The sequence below is a fragment of the Castor canadensis genome, chromosome 5, assembly GCF_047511655.1.
Source record: "Castor canadensis chromosome 5, mCasCan1.hap1v2, whole genome shotgun sequence".
Taxonomy (NCBI): domain Eukaryota; kingdom Metazoa; phylum Chordata; class Mammalia; order Rodentia; family Castoridae; genus Castor; species Castor canadensis.
This window is the reverse complement of record NC_133390.1, coordinates 73,319,725-73,344,210: the sequence shown is the minus strand read 5'-3', so window position 1 is coordinate 73,344,210 and position 24,486 is coordinate 73,319,725. Positions and strand designations below refer to the sequence as shown.

Genomic DNA, 24,486 nt, shown 5'->3' with positions numbered 1-24,486 from the left:
GCATTCTCCCACGGAAATATGTTGATGCCTTCAGAAATCTGTTGGCTGGTGTGTCTGCAGAGTTGTCCAGTAGAATGCTGCTCTCACCAAACACAACATTCATTTTATTTGGCAGTGGACCCTGCCCTTCTAGTAACAATGGCTGTCAGCTGCTGAGCGCTTACCATGTCATGTGTCACACAAGTCTAAGTGCTTAAAATGAGTCACTTCATTTAGTGCTGACAACCACTCAGAGAGATTGTCTTAGTCAGATTGTCTTAGTCACAAAAAGACTGGATGGGTTTTTTCTTTTTTTTTTTTTTTGAGATAGGGTCTCATATGCAGCCCAGGCTGGCCTTGGGCTCGCAAACCTTGTGCCTCTGCCTCTGAATTGTAGGCATGTACCATTATGACCAACTAATGGGGTAGTTTAAACACCAATTTATTTGCTCCTAGTTCTGGAATCTAGAAGTCCAAGATGAAGGTGCCAGCAAGGTTGGTTTCTGGTGAGGGCTGTCTTCCTACCTTGCAGATATTTGCCTTCTTGATGGGCCCTCATATAGCAGAGAGAGAGAGAGAGAGAGAGAAAGACTGAGTCTCTTCTTATAAACTAATCCCTATCATAAAGACTTCATATAACCCTTATTGTCCCCCTAAAACCCCATCTCCAAATCATTACATTGGTATTTGGAGAAGGTTTGGAGTTCAACATTATGAATTTGAGGGGCACAATTCAAACCATAGCAGAGATGTTATTACTTCCATTTTATGGTGAGGTAAATAGGCACAGAGCTTAGTTAGGTAACCTGCCCAAGGTCACATGCAGTGGAATCTACATGTCAGTCTGACATCAGAGCCCAGAATCTGGACCACCATCCTGGGTAGCTTCTCTCTGTTGGAAAAGACACACTGATCTATCAGCCAGTGGGACTGCTAGGGAATGCCACTTAAACTCTAGAGATACATGTATCCTTTGAAAGCTTTCAGAAGAGTGCATTTCTACATCTTCCTTTCTCAAATCACACATCCTCCCTCTTTTCTCCTTGGACACTGAATGAAAAAAGCCAGACTCAGACCCTGTTATACAAAAACAAATCATCCATCCAACTCCACTGGGCTCTGATTCCATAAGCATCATGTAACTTTCTGGTAATAATTTACCCTGCTGAGTTTCTTACACAGAATGATGTGCCGGCACTCAAATTTGAGTATTCTGGGCTGTATTTTTCATTATTAATTGACACTTGTCTTTCCAGTAGCTACATCCGTCTGTTGTGCATTTGGTCAGCATGAGCCAGTCCCCAAATCTCACTAACACTAGAAGCAATGACAAAGTAGTTTTAGGATCTCTAAAGCTGAAGAATCCATGTTGGGTTGGAACGTTCTTCATCATATCAGCTCTTATTCCAGAGGAGGAACACAATGATAGGCTTCTTCTTTTCCTTGATTAGAGTCTGATGACCATGGATTAGTGTGGCTTCCCTCTATGGCTGGCTGACCTCAATGATTGCATATAGATCTTCATTTCACTTAGTACTGGATTTAAAAGGATAACTCTAAATCCTAGATCACAGTTGGCTGCTGCTACAGCCTCCATACTACTGTTTTCTTGGACAGAAGAATGTAGATTTATTCTACAAATAAAGAAAGATTTTTGGATGGTTATGAGTTTCAAAGGGGCACAGAGTTGTGATCTGTGATGTGTGTTGGACAGACAGGAAGTGAAGGGACCTGTAAAAACTATTGCACCATTGAAAAGCCAGTCTGTTGCAGTATTGGAGCAACTCCTCAGATACAGTTTGGATCCATTTCCTTCTCTCTGTCCCAATGGCCATCACTCTAGACCAAGCCACTGTCATTTCTGACCTCATTTCATATAATTGTCTCCTAACTAGTCTCCTTTCTCTTTTTCTCTCATTAAAGTCAATTCTGTATGTGCAGTTAGATAATTTGTTTTCTTGTTTTGCTTTTTTTTTTCTATTTTTTCCTTTTTTTTTTTTTTCGGTGCTGGGGACCGAACTCAGGGCCTTGCACTTGCCAGGAAAGCGCTCTTCTACTGAGCTAAATCCCCAACCTCTCTTTGTTTTCTTTATTTTTTGGCAGTACTGAGGTTTGAACTGCTAGGCAGGCACTCTTAGAACAATGCTTTCAAAGCTCATCTATGTTGTAGTAGACACATCACTTCATTCTTTTTCATGGCCAAATATTCATTGTGTGAACCATTTTCATTTCCATTGACAGTACATGAAGTTCCAATTTCTCCACATCCTTGTCAACATTAGTTATTGTGTATTTTATTTTTTATTAAAGTCACCTTAGTGAGGGTGAGGTGGTATCTCACTGGGGTTTTTACTTGTATTTCCTTGATGACTAACGATATTGAGAATGTCTTATTGTAGTTACGCATTTTTTGTATATATTTGCCAGAGAAATGTCTATTAGGATCTTTCACTCTTTAAAACTGGGTTCATTTTTTTACTATTGGGTTGTGAGATTCTCTACATATTTTAGATGTAAAGGCCTTTATTAGATGTATGATTTGCAAATATTTTCTCCCATTCTATCGATTGTCTTTTCGTTCTCTTCATGGTATTTGAAGAACAAACATTTTTAATTCTCATGAAGCACACTCTGTTTTTTTCTTTTGTTGTTGCATATAGGAAAGCTCTGTTTAATCCAGGTCATGGAGCTTTATTCATAATTTTCCTGTAGGAGTAATAGTTTTAAATACTATTACATTTATGTTTTTGATCCCTTTGGGGTTAGTTTTTGTGTATCGTGTGAGGTAGAGGTCCAACTTCATTCTTTTGCATGTGTTCATCCAATTGTTCCAGCACCATTTGTTGAAAAGATTAAATCTTTTTTTAAATGAGTTTTTGAATTATCATACATTTATAGTATGAGGGAATTTCATTGTGATAATTCCATCCAGGTGTACTAATCTATCTTGAACAAGTTCACCTCTACATTATAGTTCCATTGAAAAGCTAGATCTTTTAAAAGTCCTTATCAAATCACAAGCTTCTTCTGATCAAATCTTTCATGACTTTCCGTTGCATTTTCAATAAAATCTGAATTTCTCTGCCTCCCTTCACTCTCATGTCACACCACTGCTTCAGCCTCCAGGTCCCTAGGTCTTTCATTTTTCAGAATAAGTAAAGATTGCTTTCCCCTTAGCTTCCTCATCTTTCTTCATCTCTCACTCTAAATGTCATCCCCTTCTTGATGATGTCTTCCTTTGATCATTCTTACAACAACGTAGGAGCTCCATCCCGTCTCACTGATTTTCTATGTTTTCCACTTATTCCCGTGTCACTTTTTTTTGAGGGGGGGGGGCCGGGGGGAAGTACTGGGTCTTGAATTCAGGGCTTCATGCTTGCTAGGCAGGCTCTCTACCACTTAAGGCACTCTGCCAGCCCTTGCTTTAATTTTTCTCTTTAACTCCAAATGAGTGAATCGAGTTGTTTTTTGGGTTTTTTGTTTGCTTGCTTTGTAAATTTTCGTGCGGTACTGGGGATTGAACTCAGGGCCTGGTGATTGTTAGGCAAGTGCTCTACCACTTGAGTCACGAACCATCCTGTAAATTCTTATTTTACTTAAGCTTTCTTAAAAGGTGCACAATGGGCCCTCAAACAGAAACATAGGCCCTGGCAAGGAAGGCGGAAGTCATAGGCCACGATCCCTATCAGCTCGCTCGCTCTTAGTTCCTCCCTCCTTCCGGGAGCTCTTCCTCTTGGCCGCGCCCTCGCTCCCTTCCTTTCCTTTTCCCGACAACCACAGGGTTACAGCTTCTGCCGGAGGTTCCGCCCCCTTCAGGGCAGGCTGCCCTAATCAAAGATGGCGCCGGGTGCTACGGATCTGGGGGAAGTGAGCTCACACTACTCCGGAAGGGAAGGCGGGGAGAGAACAGGCGGGTGGGTGACCCGCTGTGGGTCTGTGGGTGGGGCGGTGGCCGCAGCCCTAGCATAACGTTTGGACAGACAGCTAGGGATTCTCCCTCTCCTGGGAGCCCATTCGAGGACCCAGGCCCAGGGGCGTTGGAGGAAGTCCCCTGGAACCGCTCACCTTTGGTCAGAGGAGAGGCGGCCCTGGGAGCTGGCGTCCCGCCCCCGGCGGCCTCTTTCCCGAGCCTCCTCCCGGGCTCCGCGCGCCGGCCCCAGCTCTGTCTCGGGGCTGCGGCAGGAGCGGGCTGGACGGGACTCTCCCCCGAGGACCCGCGGGTGAAAAGCGGGAGCGCGGCGGGCCACCCAGTCAGCTCGGAGGTCAGGCCACTGGTCCTGGCCGTGGTCCCGTCCTTCGCTAGTCCTCTTGGCTGGAGAAGACGCGACTTCACCTGTTTCTCCTTTGAGTATGTCACCGAGCCCGGTAGCTGGGTGATTTTTTTCCCCTCCATGCTTTTGTCAGGAGGGAAATACATAGATGTGTATTTGAAGGCTATCTGTCCTCGTTGCTACCCCGGCCCTCTTAGAAGTTTTCACTTCGGTGGGAATGCATATCTTCCATTCCTGGACCATCGGCGGGTCCCATTCTAGCAACTGGGAGTAAAAAAGGAAAAGGCAAGCCCTGCAGCGCTCCTCGGCCGCCCAGGAAGGGCCCATGAACTTTGGAGCTAAGATGCAGGGGAGTGAGCCCGTGTCCACAATGAAAGTCTCCGAGAGCGAAGGCAAGCTGGAGGGCCTGGCTCCCGCGGTGACCCCCAACAAGAACAGCAGCAACAGCAGCTGTGGGGGCGGAATCAGCAGCAGTAGCAGCGGCGGCAGCAGCCGCGGTGGCGGGGCCAAGGGTTGGCAGTACAGGTAGGTCCTTCTCCAGGGGGGATGATAACTGCCCGGGCTGAGGGTAGTCTGAAGCCTGCATTGTGCAGGGCTCAGAAGGGAAGGTTTATTCCGGGCTTCCGTGAGCCACTCAGACGTTGCATTTGAACTTGGGAATCTCACCTTTCCTTAGCAAGATTCACTTCATCACTTTATTCAACAGGTTATCTACGGAGGCCTTTTGAGGAATACAGAAATGGACCCCTGAACTTTTATAGCTGATTTACTTGTCTTCACTTCTGCTTTTGCCTTGCGTTGAAATTTTGTTTACTAGCCTAAGGACGACAGTAAAGGCAGGAACTGTTAACTCAGCTTTTTCCAGGGACTAGCACATGCCAGGTGCTCAAAACTTACTTGTGGAATGATTGGGGTAACTGAATCAGAAAAGATTCTTGCCCTCTGAGTGTTTGTAATTTAGAAAGGGGGGGGGTGTACATAACTAATTTGAATACAAGGCAAAGGTACAGACAAAGAATACAGGGTTCTGGTACTCCAAATCCGAGCCTGGAGATGTTTTAGTGTGAGTCGATCAGGCCACTGAAATGCTCTTGTCTTGATGAGAAATTCTACATTTGTTAATTTTCATTAATGTGACTGAAAACCTAAGAGAGTCCTGGAGAAACAACAGACATTTTTGTTTGTTTGTTTTTCGATACATAAAGTATATGGGGGAATTTCTATCCATAACTTTAAGAAGGAATGAAATCAGGGCATCCCATGGTATTGGAACTAAAGGATGAATTCTTAAGTTTTGGTTAACTGCCTGTGGGTAAAATTCTACTCCTTTTTAGTCTTTGTGCTGTTTGTACTTGTGAAACGTGTGTGAAACTTGGAAAGGATTAAAGCCAAGATTTTGTGAGGGATATATATTTATAATGAATAATATCCATGCATGTGAAATATGCATGACTGTATTAACATACAGAAACAAAGCAGAGAAGATAACTTTTTCATTGGTAAGCAAATGTAGGACAGAAGTATGTTTAGTTATTGTGAGCTATCTAGGCTCACATTTTTGTTTGTTTTGTGGTGCTGGGATTCCAATCCATGACTTCTACTAGGCAGGTGCTCTGCCACTGAGCTGCATCCTCAGGCCAGCCAGGCCTACTTTTGAAATCAGCACACTCTTACTCTCTCTCTCTCTTTCTCTTTCTGTGGTATAAGAACTCACCACATAAGATTATTTAATTACTTTGCAAGGATATTTTAATATAATTTAAGCAAGATGAAGTAAAATTCCAGGTAGTGAAAGGTCAGTCTTCCGATAGTCTTAATTATGAAATCCAGTCTGAATTAAAATGTAAAATGAAACAGATTTCTTAGCACTGGGGATAGTTGTCATAAAGTCATGAGCTTCTATACTTTCATTCAGAGCCCCATTATCCCTTATTTAGAGCATTAATGTTTGGTAATTTTCAAACTGGAATCTGGTGGAATTGCAAATGAAAAAGTTATTAGGGGAAGTGTAACAGAGGAAATGGCAACAGGGAGTGTAAGACATTCAAAGATTTGAAACATTAACATGCAGACTCAGCTGTGTTACTTCCTGGCATAATAACCATAGCCAAAATGACCTTAACTCATTCAGGAAAGCCTACTCTTTTTAAAAAGGTGGAGAATGTTAAAAAAAAAAAAGAAAAAATACTTGTGCTAGAAAATTCAGTTATGTAGAATTATTCCCCAAGGTTGTGATGAATAAGATTGTGACTCCATTTATAACCTGATACGCATTTTGTTTTAAGGTGGCTGGTCCAGGAGTATTAATGCTTCTCTCTAGCTCTCAATCCAACATATCATTTTGTCTTTAAGACATTAGGCAGTTTTCCTCATTGTCATTTATTGTCCCCTTTCTTGGCTTCTTCCCCCAGGCTCAAAGTCTTAAGACTTTAAAAACAAAACAACAATTACAAAAACCAATGTAATCCTTTCAGCAGTTTACTCTGTCCTTACCAAGGAACAATGAGCATTTTTTAGATTTTTATTGCAGTTGGTTTCCCTGTAATTATGTGCTGTTAGAATTCTTTTCTTTCTTGTTTGCTTGCTTGCAGTTGCTTGGGCATGGAACACAGGCCTCACAAATGCTAGAAAAGCCCTGTATCACTGAGCTAAAGCCACACTAGGGGCTCTTTTTTTTTTTTTTTTTTTTTTTTGGTTTTTCCTTTACTCTTTTGTCTTTCCTAGTTGGCTGTTTTTCTTTTGAGGCTGATGTGACATTTACTTCAATATCTTCTCTTAGGCTACTGTGTTCTTTCATTCTCTTCTCTGGTCTCAGCTAATATATTCTCAAATCCTGAAATCTTTTCAGACACTCCATAGCCTTGTATTAAACAGTCTATTTGAATATTTCTATCTGAACATCTTATAAGTGGCTTTACTCTTTACTATAATTTGCTATTGTCTCCATTTTTTTAAATGGAAATTTTAGCTGGGTTGGGGACACATGCTTGTAATTCCAGCGATTTGGAAGGCAGAGGCAGAAGGATCTGAGTTCTAAGCCAGCTTGGGCAAAGGTTTTTGTCCCAGAAACAAAATAAAAACTGGACTGTACTCCAAGTGATAGAGTGCTTGCGTAACATGTGCAAGGCCGTGAGTTCAATCCCTAAAACTGCAGCGAGAGAAAGAGAGAGAGAGATTGAAATTTAATGAAGACCCTGTGATTCAGAACCTGGAGTTTGGCTTTATAGGAATTTAATTGGCATAATGTTTTCAAAGTTCATTAATACTGTAGCATATGCCATTACTTCTTTCTTTTTATGGCCAAATAGTATTGCATTATATGAATTACCACATTTCGTTTATTCACTTACCAATTGATGGACATTTTCCTTGTTTCCATTTTATGATTACTATCAATAGTACTGCTATGAATGTTTTTTCTTCAAGTTTTTTTGTTTTTGTTTTTCCTAATGGTGGTACTGGGGTTTGAACTCAGGACCTTGTGCTTTCTAGGAAGGTGCTCTGCCACTTGAGTCATGCCCCCAGCCCTTTTTGCTTTGGTTATTTTTGAGATAGGGTCTCACATTTATCACTGGGCCAGCTGGATTGCAGTCCTGTTTATGCTTCCTGAATAGCTGGGCAGACAGTTGTGTACCACCATGCTCAGCTTTTATTATGAGGCCTTGTGAACTTTTTGCCTGGTATGTCCTTGAACCATAATCCTACCGAGCTCCACTTCCTGAGTAAATGGGATTACAGTGTAAGCCACCACACTTTGCTCTTCCAGTTTTTGTACAAACGTGTTTTCATTGCCCTTGGGTATGTGACTAGAACTGAAATTTCTGGGTCATATGGTAACTTTATGCTTAACTCTTTTGTTGTTGTTTTGAGACAGACATTGCTATATAGCCTAGGCTAGCCTCAGACTCAAGATCCTCCTGTCTCTGCCTCCTGAGTGCTGAGATTACAGTTGTGTACCACTACACCTGGCTCAAGTTTTAACTTTTTGAGGAACTGCTACTGTTTTCCAAAGTAGCTGCTTATTTTACATTCTCACCCACAAGGTGGAAGGGTTGCAATTTCTTGACATCCTTACTAACAGTTGTTACTGTCCATCTTTGATTTTAGCCCTCCTATGGAATATGAAGTGATACCTCACAGTGGTTTTGGTTTGGAGTTCTCTGACAACTAATGATGTTAACATCTTTTCATGTATTTACTCTGCCCTTTGCATAGCATCTCTTTGGAGAAATGTCTAACCACATTCTTTGCCCATTTTAAGATTTTTATTATTCATTATAAAAGTTCTCCATATATTCTGAATATAGTTCCCTTACAGATATGATTTGCACATTTTTTCTCTCATGGTAGTCTTTTTCACTTTCTTTCTTTCTTTCTTTTTTTTTTTTTTTGAGACAGGGTCTTACTAGGTAGCCCAGCCTGCCCTCCAACTCACCATCTTCCTGTCTCAGACTCTTGAGTAGCTAGGATAATAGGTATGCACTGCTCCACCTAGCTAAACAGTAACATTCAGTCTGTGCATCTGAAATTTTGGTGTAGCTTAGCTGGATCTTTCACAAGGCCATGGTCATTTCAAAGCTCTACTGAGAAGGATACACTTTTATGGGACTCTACATAATTGAGTTCCCTTTGGCCTATTGGACAAAGACCTCACTTCCTCATGACTAATGGTTAAAGGCCTTACTGGTTCATGAGCCTTTACAGAGTGTCTTATAACTTGGCAACTTGTTTGATCAGAGGTGGGAAGTAAGAGGGCAAGAGAGAGCTCTAGCTAGAGAGAAGTGAAGTCACAGTCTTCTTAACATAAGCATGGAAGTGAAGTCACATTACTTTTCTCTAATCACTAGAGGCCAGTCCTTACAGGTATGAATACCAGCAGGTAGGAATTATTGGGAACCATGCCAGAAAATGTCTACCATAGTTGATAATACAGTGGAGTAAAAATGTCACCTACTATTGAGAAATTTCTTTCTAAAACTGAGAAGTGAGACTTGTTTGGTTTGATCAAACACATTTGATTGAATTGTTAAGAGTAAGAGGAAGCTTGCTACCAGATCAGTTGGAATGATCTGTGAGCACAGGTACTGGCTGCCCTTTGTTCCATACTATTTTTCAAGAATGTTTATATAACAGACAGCCTCGGAAGCTAGAGATAATGTCTTCCTCCTGAACATAGGTCAGGTTATTTGCTGTCCAGTATGATAAAGATAATGTTTCCCTTCACCATAATCAAGCAGGCTTACTGCTTTTTAAAAGAGGAGGAGGGCTGGCCATGTGCTCAAGTGGTAGAACACCTGCTTAGCAAGTGTGAGATTCTGAGTTCAAACCCTAGTGCCACCAAAAACAAAAAAACAAACCCAAAGATCAAAACAAAAAGATAAAAGATGAGGAAAGACAAAAGAAGGAAAAAAGAAAGATTTGGATTTCTAGCTTAAGCTTGAGGTTCTTGTCCTATAACACAGTCTACCATGTGTAGGGACCCCATCCCATCTACATTGTGCTGCATGTTTGGACTGAAAATCTGTCTACTGCTATTATTCTTGGTATTGAAGATTCTCATTTCTGACTCAGGAGTCTCAAGTCTTCTGCCACTGTCCATGAAACTGTGGCCTACTAATTTGCTAGCTTGCATGCAGAGCAAATCTCAGAACCTTTATAGTTCCTGATGAAATACTTATTGGAAAAAATGATTATGATTATTATTATTTTGGTGCTGGGGATCAAACCCAGGGCCTTGAGCTTGCTAAGAATTCACTGTATCACTGAGCTATACCTAGCCAATAATTACTTTTATCTACATGTTTTGTTTTGTTTTATAGTCAGGGATCACAGCCAGGGCCTCATGCATGCTAGGGAAGCACTCTACTACTGATCTACACCTCCAGCCCAACAAATAATTTTTTTTTTTAAATAGATGAAGTGGAAGTCTCTGGGCCTATTCAGTCCCATTATTCTCATTTGAAAGTGTCAGGCTTACAAGATAAGAGAGACTTGAAAACTGATCTAGAAGATGAGCCCTTTGCCTATGAAAAATTTGGTTTCCTAGAATGGGAGAGAACCAGCATGGTAACCAGCACTTGCCATGTTGAAGTACACTTCAAACATATGGAGGTTGAAATATATTTTCTCTGATTATTTCCTCATTATAAATCTGCAATATGGCTGGGTGCCAGTGGCTCATGCCTGTAATCCTAGCTATTCAGCAGGCAGAGATCAGGAGAATCATGGTTCGAAGCCAACCCAGGCAAATAGTTCGAGAGACCTTATCTCGAAACAAGCAATCATAGAAAGGGCTGGTGGAGGTATAGGCCCTGAGTTCAAGCCCCAGCATCAAGCAAAAAAAAAAAAAAATCTGCAAGATGGATATTTTCATCACCATCTGCAATTAAAGAAATAGGTTTGAATATATTGTCTGCCTGATGTCACACTGGAATTCACACCTGTATCCGTCTGTGGAAGCCCATTATCGTTTCTTTAACATAAACAGCTTCATAACAGTGGAGGTGTTAGAGGTAATTTCCTACTTTGCCACGTAGAAGTTTCTTGTGTCTTATCTTCATTCAGGCTCTTTGGTCAAGTGGCCAGTTAGTTGTCTGAGAGTCAGATTATATATATTTTTTCTGTTGGTGTAGAGGTGAACGCTTAACAGTTCTGCTTCTCAAACTTTTTGAAGTATCTCTAACAATGTAAGACAGTAGGTTCTCTCAGGGAATCTAGTTTGTCATTTAAAGTTGTCTGATGTACCTTTCTTGGAAGTTTTCTGTATCATCAGAATTCAAAAGTATTTTTAGTGTCTACTCTGTAATATATTTGTTACTGGGTTTTGAGATGTCAATAAATAATATCCTGGGTTCATGTCCATTTGAGACAGGTTACAGATAACAGACAGGTCACAATCAAATTGTCAGTGTTTTCTTAGTGTAGTAAAATATACACAACATGACGTTTACCATTTTATTCATTTTTAACTGTACAGTGTAATGGCATTAAATACATTCACAGTATTGTACAGTCATCCCCACTATTCATCACAGCCATCCCCAATAACTCTATCTGTGAAAGAGTATCTTCTCCATTCCCTCTCCTCCTATCCCCTGATAACTAGTATTCTACCTTCTACCTCTGTGAATTAGAGTGTTCTAAGTACCTTATATAACTGGCATCATACAATATTTGTCATTTGTGTCTGGCTTATTTTACTTAGCTCAATGTATTCAAAGTTAACCATTGTGTTAGTTTTCTATTACTATAACAAAATACCTGAGACAACTTTAAAGAGAAAAAGCTTTTATTTTGGCTCACAGTTCTAGAGGTCCTAGTCCAAGATGAGAGTTGTGGGGGCACGGGAAGGGCTTCTAAGGTCCATAGTACCTCTCAACAGCACTACTTTGGAGATCAAGCCTTTAATACGTGGACCTTTGAGGGCATCAAAATTACAGAACCATGTTGTAGCATGTACCAGCTGCACGTACCTGCAAAAGTATGTGCTTTTTGAAGGTTGCATAATATTCCATTGTATGTGTACTACATGGACATTTTAAATTGTTTACTTCTTCTGGGTTTGTGAGTAATGCTGCTGTGAAATTGATGAACAGATATCTGTTTGAGTCACTGTTTTCAGTACTTTGTGTATATACACGGAAGTGGAATTGCTGGACCGTGTGATAATTCTGTGACTTAATTTTGTATGAAGAACTGCTATACTGTTTTCCATAGCAGCTTCAACCATTTCACCATCCATGCATAAGGGTTCCATTTTCTCCACATACTCACCAACATGTGTTATTTATTGTATTTTTGGTGACAGCCATTCTAATGGGTGTGGAGAAAGATCAGTTTTATTACTAGAAAGGTTCACTGAAGAAATGGCTTTATTGTGAATTGATTAGGATTTGCTAGTATTTTACCCTAATATTAGAAACACCTACTCACCCAGTCTTAGCTAGCCGAGGCCTTGTCTTTGGCAGAGATCAGTTTAAGAATACTTTCTCTGGGTATACAGGCAGATCCAAGAGCAGCCTAGAAGGGGCAGGGTCATTCATGTCCACTTGTAGTGGAATAAAGGGATGGAGTGGAGAGAGGACAGGAATTCTCCTCTGGGCAAGTTTTCCACATGGATATATGTGAGCAAGTTTCTTTTTCTTTTTCTTTCTTTCTTCTTCTTTTTTTTTTTTTTTTGCATTAACTGGGGTTTGAACTCAGACCCTCTGCTTGCTAAGCAGGCATTCTACCACTTGAGCCACTCTGCCAGCCATTTATGTGAATTTTGATTTAAGAATCCTTTAGTTTCTCACAGTAGAGTAAATTTGTGCTAGCAGGTGCTGTGCTTTTACCTTGTTATCCTAGGCACCCAGTCCAGTTGTGGGTATGTATAACCTAATGTGGGAAGTGTGGGCTTCTGGAAACTTAGTGCGACATCTCTAAAGAGCATTGCTCATGTAGGCGCACTGGAGAGTTCTACAAAATTTAATTCGTACTTTTTTTTGTGGTGCTGAGGATCAAACCCAGGGCCTGGGTATGCTAGACAAGTGCTTTACCACTGAGCTGCTATGTTGCTCAGGCTGGCCTTGAGCTCCTGGGCTCAAGCAAATTCCTTCCTCAGACTCCTGAATAGCTGGAGTTACAGGCATGTGCCACTGTGCCAGGCTCAATTTATACTGTTAATAGGTATAAATAGCTCTGTCCCAGGACTGTTCTACCTATTCAAAATAATTAGGTTTTTTAAAAATGTTTTAATTGACTATAAAAATAATTCAGTATTTAAAATGGAAAATGTAAAAGAATAAAGAGAGCAAGGTAAAATCACTGATAATTCTTCCAGAGATAACCAAGATTACTATTTTGTGTACTTTTATTCTGAGTAATATTTTATAAACTATGTAAATTTTGCAATTTGCGGTTTTGATCATAATAAGTACTTCTCCATGTTGTTAGAAACTCATGAACATTTTAATTGACGAATGCTATTTCATTTAACTTTTTCTTTATCTTTCCATTCATTCCCACTCCCTTCCCTTTTCTTTTTAAGTAATGCTGGGATTCTGGGATGACGGATGTGTACCACCACACCCAGTCATTGGTTGAGATGGGTTTGTGAACTTTTTGGCAATACTGGGGCTTGAACTCAGGGCCTCACACTTGCTAGGCAGGTGCTCTACCACTTGAGCCACTCTGCCAAACCTTTCTGAAGGGCATATTCTGACCTGTGGCTTGACTAGTACCTTGTTTTTACTGACTACAATTTGTATAAATTCCTGCCTTGTTAAATACCTTAAGGTATTTGTATTAGGGTTTTTCTGAGAAGTAGAGCCAACCGTCTGTCTGTCTGTCTGTCTATCTATTTATCTTATCTTTAACTGCCTACCTGTCTATCGAGATTGCGATTATGAGGAATTGGCTGTTGTGATTATGCAGACTGAGAAATCTTACAGGCCTGCTATCTGCAAGCTGGAGTTTAGGAAGACTCTGTGTGAGTCTGAAGGTCTCTCACTCCTCTTGCCCTTAGAACTTTTCATGAGAGTTCTTAGACCCTGTTCTATCTCTTGTAATTTTACTCTTCTTGGGTAATCTCATTTGCTGTCATGTTTCCAGATGTGCTATCTGCATAAATGCTGATGATTGCCAAGTGTACACCTCCAGCCCAAACTATACTGTCTTATAGCATGTTCTGCGGGTCCCTTAAATCCAACATGTTCAATTGGACAAATGCAAAATTTCCTGTATGACCTCAATTTCTGTAAAGGCATTAGTTTTCAGCCCAGTTGTTCTATCTGGAATCTATGTGTATTCCTTGTCCCTTCTCTCTCACCCTCCTTCTGTTTCCCTCCTCACCTTTTTGGTGGAATTAGGGTTTGAGCTTCGGGCCTTGTGCTCACTAGGTAGGTGTTTTATTGCTTGAGCCACTCCTCCAGCCATTTTTGCTTTTAGTAATTTTTCAGATAGGGTTTCACAATTTTTGCCTGGGCTGGCCTTGGATCTCCATCTTCCTATCTACGCCTCCCATATAACTGGGATCATAGGCACATTACCACTATGCCTGACTTGTTTGTTGAGATGGGGTCTTGACAACATTTTGCCCAAGGTAGCTTCAAACCATGATCCTCTAGATGTCCATCTCCCTAGTGGCTGGGACTACACACGTGAGCCACCACCCAGCCCATTGCCTCTTTCTCATTTCGCTTCTAATCAAGCACCAATCCAGTCATCCTAACCTTCTCAGTCATTAGCAAGTCTTGCAGTTTGTTTAATAAAATGCCTTATTTATTTGCATGGCAACTACAACATGGTCCTGTTGTGTCTCTCTTCCAGTAGTTGTCTTTTTCTTCAAGAAGATGTATTTTTTGGGAGGCTGGAGATGTGGCTCAAGTGGTAAAGTGCCTGCCTAGCAAGTGGGAGGCCATGAGTTCAAACCCCAGTGCCACAACCAAAAAAAAAAAAATATATATATATATATATATATATATATATATATATATTTTGGACTTTGTATTATTTTCTTTAATTTTCCCATACTTCTCTGTGAGTTAATAGGTATTCATTGGGTTTAATCAAAAGAATTTGAGACTATTTTAAAGCAGATTTATTTTAAAATTAAGTCTGATAAAGGTTGAGAAACAAGTGTTAACATGGTGATGCAGACCTGTAATTTCCATACTCAGGAAACTGAAGGAGGAGAATCACAAATTTGAGGTCAGCTTGGGCTACATAGAGAGACCGTCTAATAGAAAGCAGACAAACAAAGAGATAAGTGTGTTTTAGTAGTGGAGGTTTAGGAATTGAAACAATCATTATTAAGATGTTTAGGAGGAGATGAGTATCTAATGAAATGTAATAATGTTACTTGGCATAGTTCAGTTAGTCAGCTTTTTTTTTTTTTTTTTTAATGGTACTGAGGTACACAGGACTTCATGCTTGCTAGGCACAGCTGTTTTATAGACTGTCAGCTTCCAGGGTCAATTCCAAGTAAATGTTGACAAGCTTAAAAGATCAGAAATATACCCAATTTGTTGAGCAATGGAGTTACTAATAAACTGAAGAAATTAACTTTTTCATAGCTTGTTGCTCAGTGCCTTAGTTTTTTTGAACCATCACATCAATTTCAAAGAACACAAAAGAGTATGACACAATCAGAGAAGAAGTTGAATTTTTTGTTTTTGTTTTTGTTTCTTCATCCAGGGCCTTGCACATGCCAGGCAAGCACTCTACCACTGAGCTAGAACCCCAGCCCACAAAATAGGATGACATAATCAGATATGAGTTATGTTACCAGATGAAAAAGCAGATTTTAATAACATTAACAAGTACAGTAAAATCTATAAAAATGCACACGTTTTTAAATGGGAGTAGAGCATGATGGTTGGAGGTACTACCTGATAAGTCAGTGCACATTGAGTGAGTATCCCTTGTCAGAAATGCTTGGGACCAGAAGTGTTTCAGGTTTCAGAGTTTTTCAGATTTTGGAATATTTGCATAGACTTAACTGACTGAGTATTCCTTAATCTGAAAATCCTAAATCCAAATGGATTTTGCGACATTTAACCTGAATAAGGAAACAGAAGAGTGAAGATGATTCAGTCACACAACTTTTTATGCTGGCCACCAGATGGCACAGTCATTCCATGTCAGCTAGTTGCCCTGAAGAGTGAATCACTTGGGATGCATGGAAAAGGGGAAAGGATGAAGGAGGGACACTACAACCAGCTGTTTCAAAGACTAGGTGTTCTTTTTTTTTTTCTTTTATTATTCACATGTGCATACAAGGCTTGGGTCATTTCTCCCCCCTGCCCCCACCCCCTCCCTTACCACCCACTCCGCCCCCTCCCTCTACCCCCCACCCCCTCAATACCCAACAGAAACTATTTTGCCCTTATCTCTAATTTTGTTGTAGAGAGAGTATAAGCAATAATAGGAAGGAACAACGGTTTTTGCTGGTTGAGATAAGGATAGCTATACAGGGCATTGACTCACATTGATTTCCTGTGCATGTGTGTTACCTTCTAGGTTAATTCTTTTTGATCTCACCTTTTCTCTAGTTCCTGGTCCCCTTTTCCTATTGGCCTCAGTTGCTTTTAAGGTATCTGCTTTAGTTTCTCTGCGTTAAGGGCAACAAATGCTAGCTAATTTTTTAGGTGTCTTACCTATCCTCAAACCTCCCTTGTGTGCTCTCGCTTTTTTTTTTTTTTTTTCATTTTTCTTTTATTATTCATATGTGCATACAAGGATTGGTTCATTTCTCCCCACTGCCCCCACCCCCTCCCTTACCACCCACTCCGCCCCCTCCCTCTCCCCCCCCAATACCCAGCAGAAACTATTTTGCCCTTATTTCTAATTTTGTTGTAGAGAGAGTATAAGCAATAATAGGAAGGAACAAGAGTTTTTGCTGGTTGAGATAAGGATAGCTATACAGGGCATTGACTCACATTGATTTCCTGTGCGTGGGTGTTACCTTCTAGGTTAATTCTTTTTGATCTAACCTTTTCTCTAGTACCTGTTCCCCTTTTCCTATTGGCCTCAGTTGCTTTAAGGTATCTGCTTTAGTTTCTCTGCGTTAAGGGCAACAAATGCTAGCTAGTTTTTTAGGTGTCTTACCTATCCTCACCCCTCCCTTGTGTGCTCTCGCTTTTATCATGTGCTCATAGTCCAATCCCTTTGTTGTGTTTGCCCTTGATCTAATGTCCACATATGAGGGAGAACATACGATTTTTGGTCTATTGGGCCAGGCTAACCTCACTCAGAATGATGTTCTCCAATTCCATCCATTTACCAGCAAATGATAACATTTCGTTCTTCTTCATGGCTGCATTAAATTCCATTGTGTATAGATACCACATTTTCTTAATCCATTCATCAGTGGTGGGGCATCTTGGCTGTTTCCATAACTTGGCTATTGTGAATAGTGTCACAATAAACATGGGTGTGCAGGTACCTCTGGAGTAACCTGTGTCTAAGACTAGGTGTTCTTAAGTTGGTTCTTTGTAACCTGGAGAGAGCTGTTTTATAAAGTGGAAAAAAAAAAAAGCCAGCAGTTATTCTTGAGTATTTTAACTTGCTGGGTTTTTTGGTTTGTCTTTGAGACAGGGACTTGCTATGTAGCCCAGTCTGGCCTCAAACTTGGATGCTCCTGCCTTAGTCTTTTGAATGCTGGGATTATAGATGCTGGGTTTGAATCTGGTTCTTTTGAGACTGGTATAAATACTATTACCGAATAAACCATGTCAATATCCTTGTAATTTTTGTGAGAAAGTTATCAGTAAAATATTGATAATATTAGAAAATTAAACACAAAGCACTATAATGTATTGCATGAAGATATACTTTGGATTGTTTTTGTGGATAATGCTACTGAAATTTTGTGCTGGGCATCCCCCCTCCATACATACACTGGAGATTGAACTCTAGCCTTTGGCATGCTAGGCAAGTGCTCTACCACTTGAGCAATGTTGATTTATGTTGTGTACCACCTCAGGCTTTTTGTGGACTGAGGGGGAGTGTAAATAAATATTCAGATTATGGAGCTACAGGACAGACTATACAAAGAACAAGTTTTGTGGGCAGGAACAGTTCAGGAAAGATGAACAGTGTGTGAGGTACCTAAATCAGAGGAGGAACTCCTTGGGACCTTATTTGGGGTAGAATTCATGGATATTGGGATTCCTGTGGATCCACAGAATGTATTTATTTATTTGTACTGGGTTGGGGGTACACTGTGTGGCATTTACAAAAGTTCTTACAATACATATTTGAATTTACCTCTTCTACCTCCTCTCCCCCTAGTGCCTTAGAATTGTTTAAGCCTAAAGCTTAGGAAAAATGTAGGTGTTAGATAAGAAAAAGTCTTTCTCTGCTTTTCCAAGTACTAGAGGACCCCAGGGAAATAGTTTGGTGCTGAAAGTATAGGAGCTCTAGCAAAAATCCAATAAGCAATGTTTCTAGAGAATTCTTTCGTCTAGCTGTGGAGTTCAGCAAATATTGAAACGAGAATTCAACTGGTGCTGTTAGCTTTAACAAGACGGAATGGAGAATTATCAGAACTTTGGGCTGGCATTTTAGAAGTTAGTGGCTTTATGAAACCAAAAGGACTTGAGCAGTTTGACTTAAACAATGTTGCCTGCTAACCATGAAATGAAAGAGAAATGCAGAAAATAATAAGATATTCTCAGTCATGGATCGATTCTTTATTTTCAGATTTGATCTTTATTTTCCAACACTGAAGAAATGAGATTAGAAAGGGACCAAACATTGAGTTTATTCCTAAGGCATCCCTTACATGCTCTCCAGTAATAACTACTAGATCTTACAGTGGTCATTTCATTTCTCATTCACATCAGTTTAAATATTGTTTGAAATCGTCCTTGTGTCAATTCTTCCTTGCTTTTGTCTTTGACATCTGTGTTCAAATACTGCCAGTTGCCTGGCACTTTTCCATTTCCTGGATGGATGCTGGTTAGATGGAATTTTACCACACACGTGTGGTTCAGAGATAGTAAAGTTTTCATTTCCGTTGCATTTTATCCTCTAAAGTTAGGAGATCAGAATAGAATAGGTGAGCATAAAAGGAATTCTTAATATAAATTATAAAATAAAAGAGGAAGCCTGCATACCAAAAAGATATTGCAGTATAGTTCTAGTTTTACAATCTTTTCATGAGTAGCAGGAACCTTAACCTATTGGAAAAGAAGTATCAGCGAGATACTGTATTTCTTGTGAGCCACTGTAACAGAGCACAACTGTTAGAAATAGAAATAGGTATCAGGAAGTAAAGAAACTCAGTTGTGGTAAGGCTATGAAACAGGTGTGAAATAAAGTCCTGCTAGTAGTGAGACCTGCAGTGAGCACCATGCCTCAACCCTGCCTAGCTGGGTGGGGAGTGGAGTGCGATGTCCCATTTCTTAAAAAAAATAGGATATTCATTTTAGAAACAAGGAACCACAGACACTTTTTGAACCATAAAACTGGATTCTACTGGTTTACTATTGAAAAAGTTATAAATAATGTATTTTTATAATATAGCACTGGTACTTGGGATATGTTTGTTTTATATTTATATGTTTATATATGTATGATTATTTGAAATATTTATAATATATAATTAGTTTATTACACTCATTTTGAAGAAATCAGGTAAAATAAAGTGCTAAAATGTGAAATTTGGGCAATTAGATGCTTCTATTAACCTCTGAATTTTATGTCTGAAGAAAGTTTGAAGTATTAATATCAAATGTGTGCCTATAGCATTTTTCAAAACTACAGTTGTCTTCTTGGGATTGTTTTCCATTTTTCACTGACTTTGGCTCTTTTGTTCTTTTTGAAACAGCGATCACATGGAAAATGTATATGGTTATCTAATGAAGTACACCAACCTTGTCACTGGGTGGCAGTACAGGCAAGTATGGTTATTTTTGTCACATCAATTTCCTAAGTGATCAGAAAAATGGGAGTGATAATTTTATATTCTGATATTTCTTCAGTACACAGATAGCTGGGAACCTTTTAGAGGAGGATTCACCACATTTCTGTAATTCTTAGCAAGTGGAGAGTTGACGTCTTCTAAGTGGCAGCCTCTAATGCTTCAGAGTGCTAGTAGGATTAGAATCTTGTGTTCTTGCACTTTTTATACTTGCAGAAGTTAGGCTCTTAGGGGAAAGAGCGGGATTCTTAGAGCTTCTTCGAGAACTTGGAGGGGTTAAATAACCTGCCCAAGATCATACAGTAGTATGTAGGAAAGCCAGCTATCTCAAGTACTCTGTGGAATTGGTAGTTGTAGGGCAGAAGTATTAAGCTTTTATTTTTGAAATTGTGATTAAATATACATAAGTTTTAACCATTTTTAAAATGTATAGTTCAGTGTCATTAAATATATTCACAAAAATAGCCAGGTGCTTGTGGCTCACACCTGTAATCCTAGCTATACAGGAGACAGAGAACAATCAGGAGGATTGTGGTTCAAGCCCAGCCTGGGCAAATAGTTTGCAAGACCCTGTCTCAAAAAAATCCAATACAGGCTGGTGGAGTGGCTCATGCCATAAGAGCACCTGCCTAGCAACTAAGAGGCCCTGAGTTCAAATCCCAGTGCTGTAAAAAACAAAAATACAAAAAAGGGCTGGTGGAGTGGCTTATGTGATAGAGCTTCTGCCTAGCAAGCATGAGTCCCTGAGTTTAAACCCTAATATCACCAAAACATACACATACATACATACACATACCACATTCACAATTACCATTACTGTCCATCTCTAGAACCTTTTTCATCTTCTCAGACTGAAACTTTATATCCTTTTTATAATAATTTCCTTCCCCACAATCTCTGACAACTACTATTTAAGTTTTATCTTTATGAATTTGACTAGATCTGGTACCTCCTCTTATAAGTAGAATCATACAATATTTGTCCTTGTGACTTGCTTATTTCATTTGGCATTATATCTTCAAGATTCATCTGTTATAGGCACATGTCACAACTTCCTTTTTGAAGCTAATAACATTCCATGGTACGAGCATAACACATTTTGCTTATCCATTCTTTTGATGGACATTTGAAATACTTCTTCCTTTTGGCTGTTACAAATAATGTTATGAATATTGTATAATATTTGTTTGAATCTTTGCTTTTTTGTGTGTCTGTACCCAGAAATAGAACATACTAATTCTGTGGGTTTGTTTGTTTATTTATTTATTTTAAGAAATGGATTCTTGCTATGTTGCCCACGCTGGCTCTGAACTACATGGTCTCAAGTAGTTCTCCTGTCTCAGCCTTCAAAGTAGCTGGGGTTATAGACAGTCACTATTGTGGCTTGCTTTGTTTAATTTTGGGGGAAACTCCATACTGTTTTCTACAGTGGCTATCCCATTTTACATCCACACCAGCAACGCATAGGGTTCCAAGCTTCCTACATCCTCACCAACATTTGTAATTTTGTTTTTTTGTGGTTTTTTTGGCCATACTGGGGTTTTGAACTCAGGGCTTACACCTTGAGCCATTCTATCGGTCCTTTTTTGTGATGGGTTTTTTCAAGATAGCATCTCTCAAACTACTTGCCTGGGCTGGTTTCAAATTGTGAACCTCCTGATCTCTGCCTCCTGAGTAGTTAGAATTACAGGCATGAGCCACCGGTGGGTGGCTGTTAATGTTTTTAAATAATTGCCATCCTAATTGTGTGAAGTGATGTTTCATTGTGGTTTTAAAGGTTTTTTTTAGAGTGAATTTGAAGTCAAGTAATTTTGAGTTCAAAGTTTATTTTTATAGATAAATTATTTTTACAAGGTCGTATAATTTATATCATGCTGTTTCTAATTCACATGTCATTTTAAGATTTCTACTTTTGGCCATGATGGAATGATGATCTATGGATTTTCCTCCATACATTAAGTGACTAGAAAATAGGAATAATACATGAAAGAATGGTTTTCAGAAACTTTAAAGACTAATACAAGCACTGATGATAAATATGACTTTTTTTTTAATGGAAAAGTTTAGGTTGTGGTTAGTTTAAAGTAACACTAAGGAATCAGTCCTATTGAAATGAAAAGGGCAGTACTCGAAGGCTCTTTATCCCCCTCCCCCCATCTTTAATGGTACTGGGGGTTGGAACTCAGGTCAGGGCCTCATGTGTGTTTGGCAGGTGCTCTACCACTTGAGCCACACCCTCAGCCCTTTTTCTTTAGTTAATATTCAGGTAGGGTCTCAAGCTTTTCCCCAGACTTGTCTTGGACCATGATCCTCCTACCTCTGCTTCCTTTATGGCTGGGATTATAGATATCTTCTATGATGCCTGGGTTGTTGTTTGAGATAATGGCTCACTAATTTTTTGCCTGAGTTGGCCTTGAACCATAGCTATCTCTATCTTAAAAAGGTGGTGACAAGGGAGCCTTTTCATTTTGCATTTTCTAACCTCAGTTTTTAATGTAAGTTTTTTAAGACATACACTCAGAGATAGATGGAATATTAAGAATTTTTTGTTATTTTTATCTTTTTTCTCTTTTTTGCAACATTCATTCACATTATATTATTGAATATTATTGAGAAAGCCTCACAAATGGAACAAAATAGGGAAGCCCCAAAACAGATTGAAACGTGTAAGACTTAGGCATTTTAGGTCAGTGGCATCCCATGAGACATGAGACCATGGGAAGAAATGGCAGGTGTTTTCTGTGTCATTGCATCAGATAGGCTACCAAAAAAATCTGTTGAGGTTCTGTCTGCTTGGGGAGTCAGCCAGCAGATCCATGCCAATCCCGAGGATGAGGAAAAGACTCTGCTGACTTTTCCTCTAGTTGTGTAATAGGCCACTTTTGGCAGTTTGGGAAAGTGAGGAGGAAGAGAACCATCCTGTTTGTGACTGAGAACACAGAGCCTTTTACCAATATACCCCATTAGAGAAGTCTCAGCTTGTCAGCTACCCTGATGTGAGCCCACCTTTAAAAAACCTTATCTTCAAGGGAAGGAAAACTGCCAAACACATTTTATGAAGCCAGTATTACACTTATACCAAAACCAGGCAAAGACACCTCCAAAAAGGAGAACTATAGGCCAATCTCCTTAATGAACATTGACGCAGAAATCCTCAACAAAATAATGGTAAACCGAATTCAACAACACATCAAAAAGATTATTCACCACGACCAAGTAGGCTTCATCCCAGGGATGCAGGGGTGGTTCAACACATGAAAAGCAATAAACGTAATAAACCACATTAACAGAAGCAAAGACAAAAACCATTTGATCATCTCAATAGATGCAGAAAAAGCCTTTGATAAGATCCAACACCATTTAATGATAAAAGCTCTAAGAAAACTAGGAATAGAAGGAAAGTACCTCAACATTATAAAAGCTATATATGACAAACCTACTCCCAGCTTATACTTAATAGTGAAAAACTGAAACCATTCCCTCTAAAATCAGGAACCAGACAAGGATGCCCACTATCTCCACTCCTATTCAACATAGTACTGGAATTCCTAGCCAGAGCAATTAGGCAAGAAGAAGGAATAAAAGGAATACAAATAGGTAAAGAAACTGTCAAAATATCCCTATTTGCAGACAGCATGATCCTATACCTTAAAGACCCAAAAAACTCTACTCAGAAGCTTCTAGACATCATCAATAGCTATAGCAAGGTAGCAGGATATAAAATCAACATAGAAAAATCATTAGCATTTCTATACACTAACAATGAGCAAACTGAAAAAGAATGTATGAAATCAATTCCATTTACAATAGCCTCAAAAAAAATCAAATACCTAGGTGTAAACCTAACAAAGGATGTGAACAACCTCTACAAGGAAAACTATACACTTCTGAAGAAAGAGATTGAGGAAGACTATAGAAAGTGGAGAGATCTCCCATGCTCATGGATTGGTAGAATCAACATAGTAAAAATGTCTATACTCCCCAAAGTAATCTACATGTTTAATGCAATTCCCATCAAAATTCCAATGACATTCATTAAAGAGATTGAAAAATCTACCGTTAAATTTATATGAAAACACAAGAGGCCACGAATAGCCAAGGCAATACTCAGTCAAAAGAACAATGCAGGAGGTATCACAATACCTGACTTCAAACTATATTACAAAGCAATAACAATAAAAACAGCATGGTACTGGCACAAAAACAGACATGAAGACCAGTGGAACAGAATAGAGGACCCAGATATGAAGCCACACAACTATAACCAACTTGTCTTTGACAAAGGAGCTAAAAATATACGATGGAGAAGTAGCAGCCTCTTCAACAAAAACTGCTGGGAAAACTGATTAGCAGTCTGCAAAAAACTGAAACTAGATCCATGTATATCACCCTATACCAAGATTAACTCAAAATGGATCAAGAATCTTAATATCAGACCCCAAACTCTAAAGTTGATACAGAAAAGAGTAGGAAATACTCTGGAGTTAGTAGGTATAGGTAAGAACTTTCTCAACGAAACCCCAGCAGCACAGCAACTAAGAGATAGCATAGATAAATGGGACCTCATAAAGCTAAAAAGCTTCTGTTCATGAAAAGAAATGGTCTCTAAACTGAAGAGAACACCCACAGAGTGGGAGAAAATATTTGTCAACTATACATCAGACAAAGGACTGATAACCAGAATATATAGGGAACTTCAAAAAATAAATTCTTCCAAAACTAATGAACCAAAAAAGAAATGGGCAAGTGAACTAAACAGAACTTTCTCAAAAGAAGAAATTCAAATGGCCAGAAAACACATGAAAAAATGCTCACCATCTCTAGCAATAA

At 39.4% G+C, this 24,486-nt stretch overlaps 1 protein-coding gene across 1 annotated transcript in view; it reads left to right on the top strand.

Annotated features, from left to right (window-relative positions):
- The first annotated feature begins 3,875 nt into the window (after positions 1-3,875).
- Osbpl11 (oxysterol binding protein like 11) overlaps positions 3,876-24,486 on the top strand; it is an 81,114-nt gene continuing 60,503 nt past the window's right edge. The window contains exons 1-2 of the mRNA XM_020184185.2: positions 3,876-4,775; positions 19,564-19,632. Of these exons, the coding sequence (XP_020039774.1) occupies positions 4,576-4,775; positions 19,564-19,632 (269 nt within the window). The 5' untranslated portion in view covers positions 3,876-4,575. The remainder of the gene's footprint in view (positions 4,776-19,563; positions 19,633-24,486) is intronic.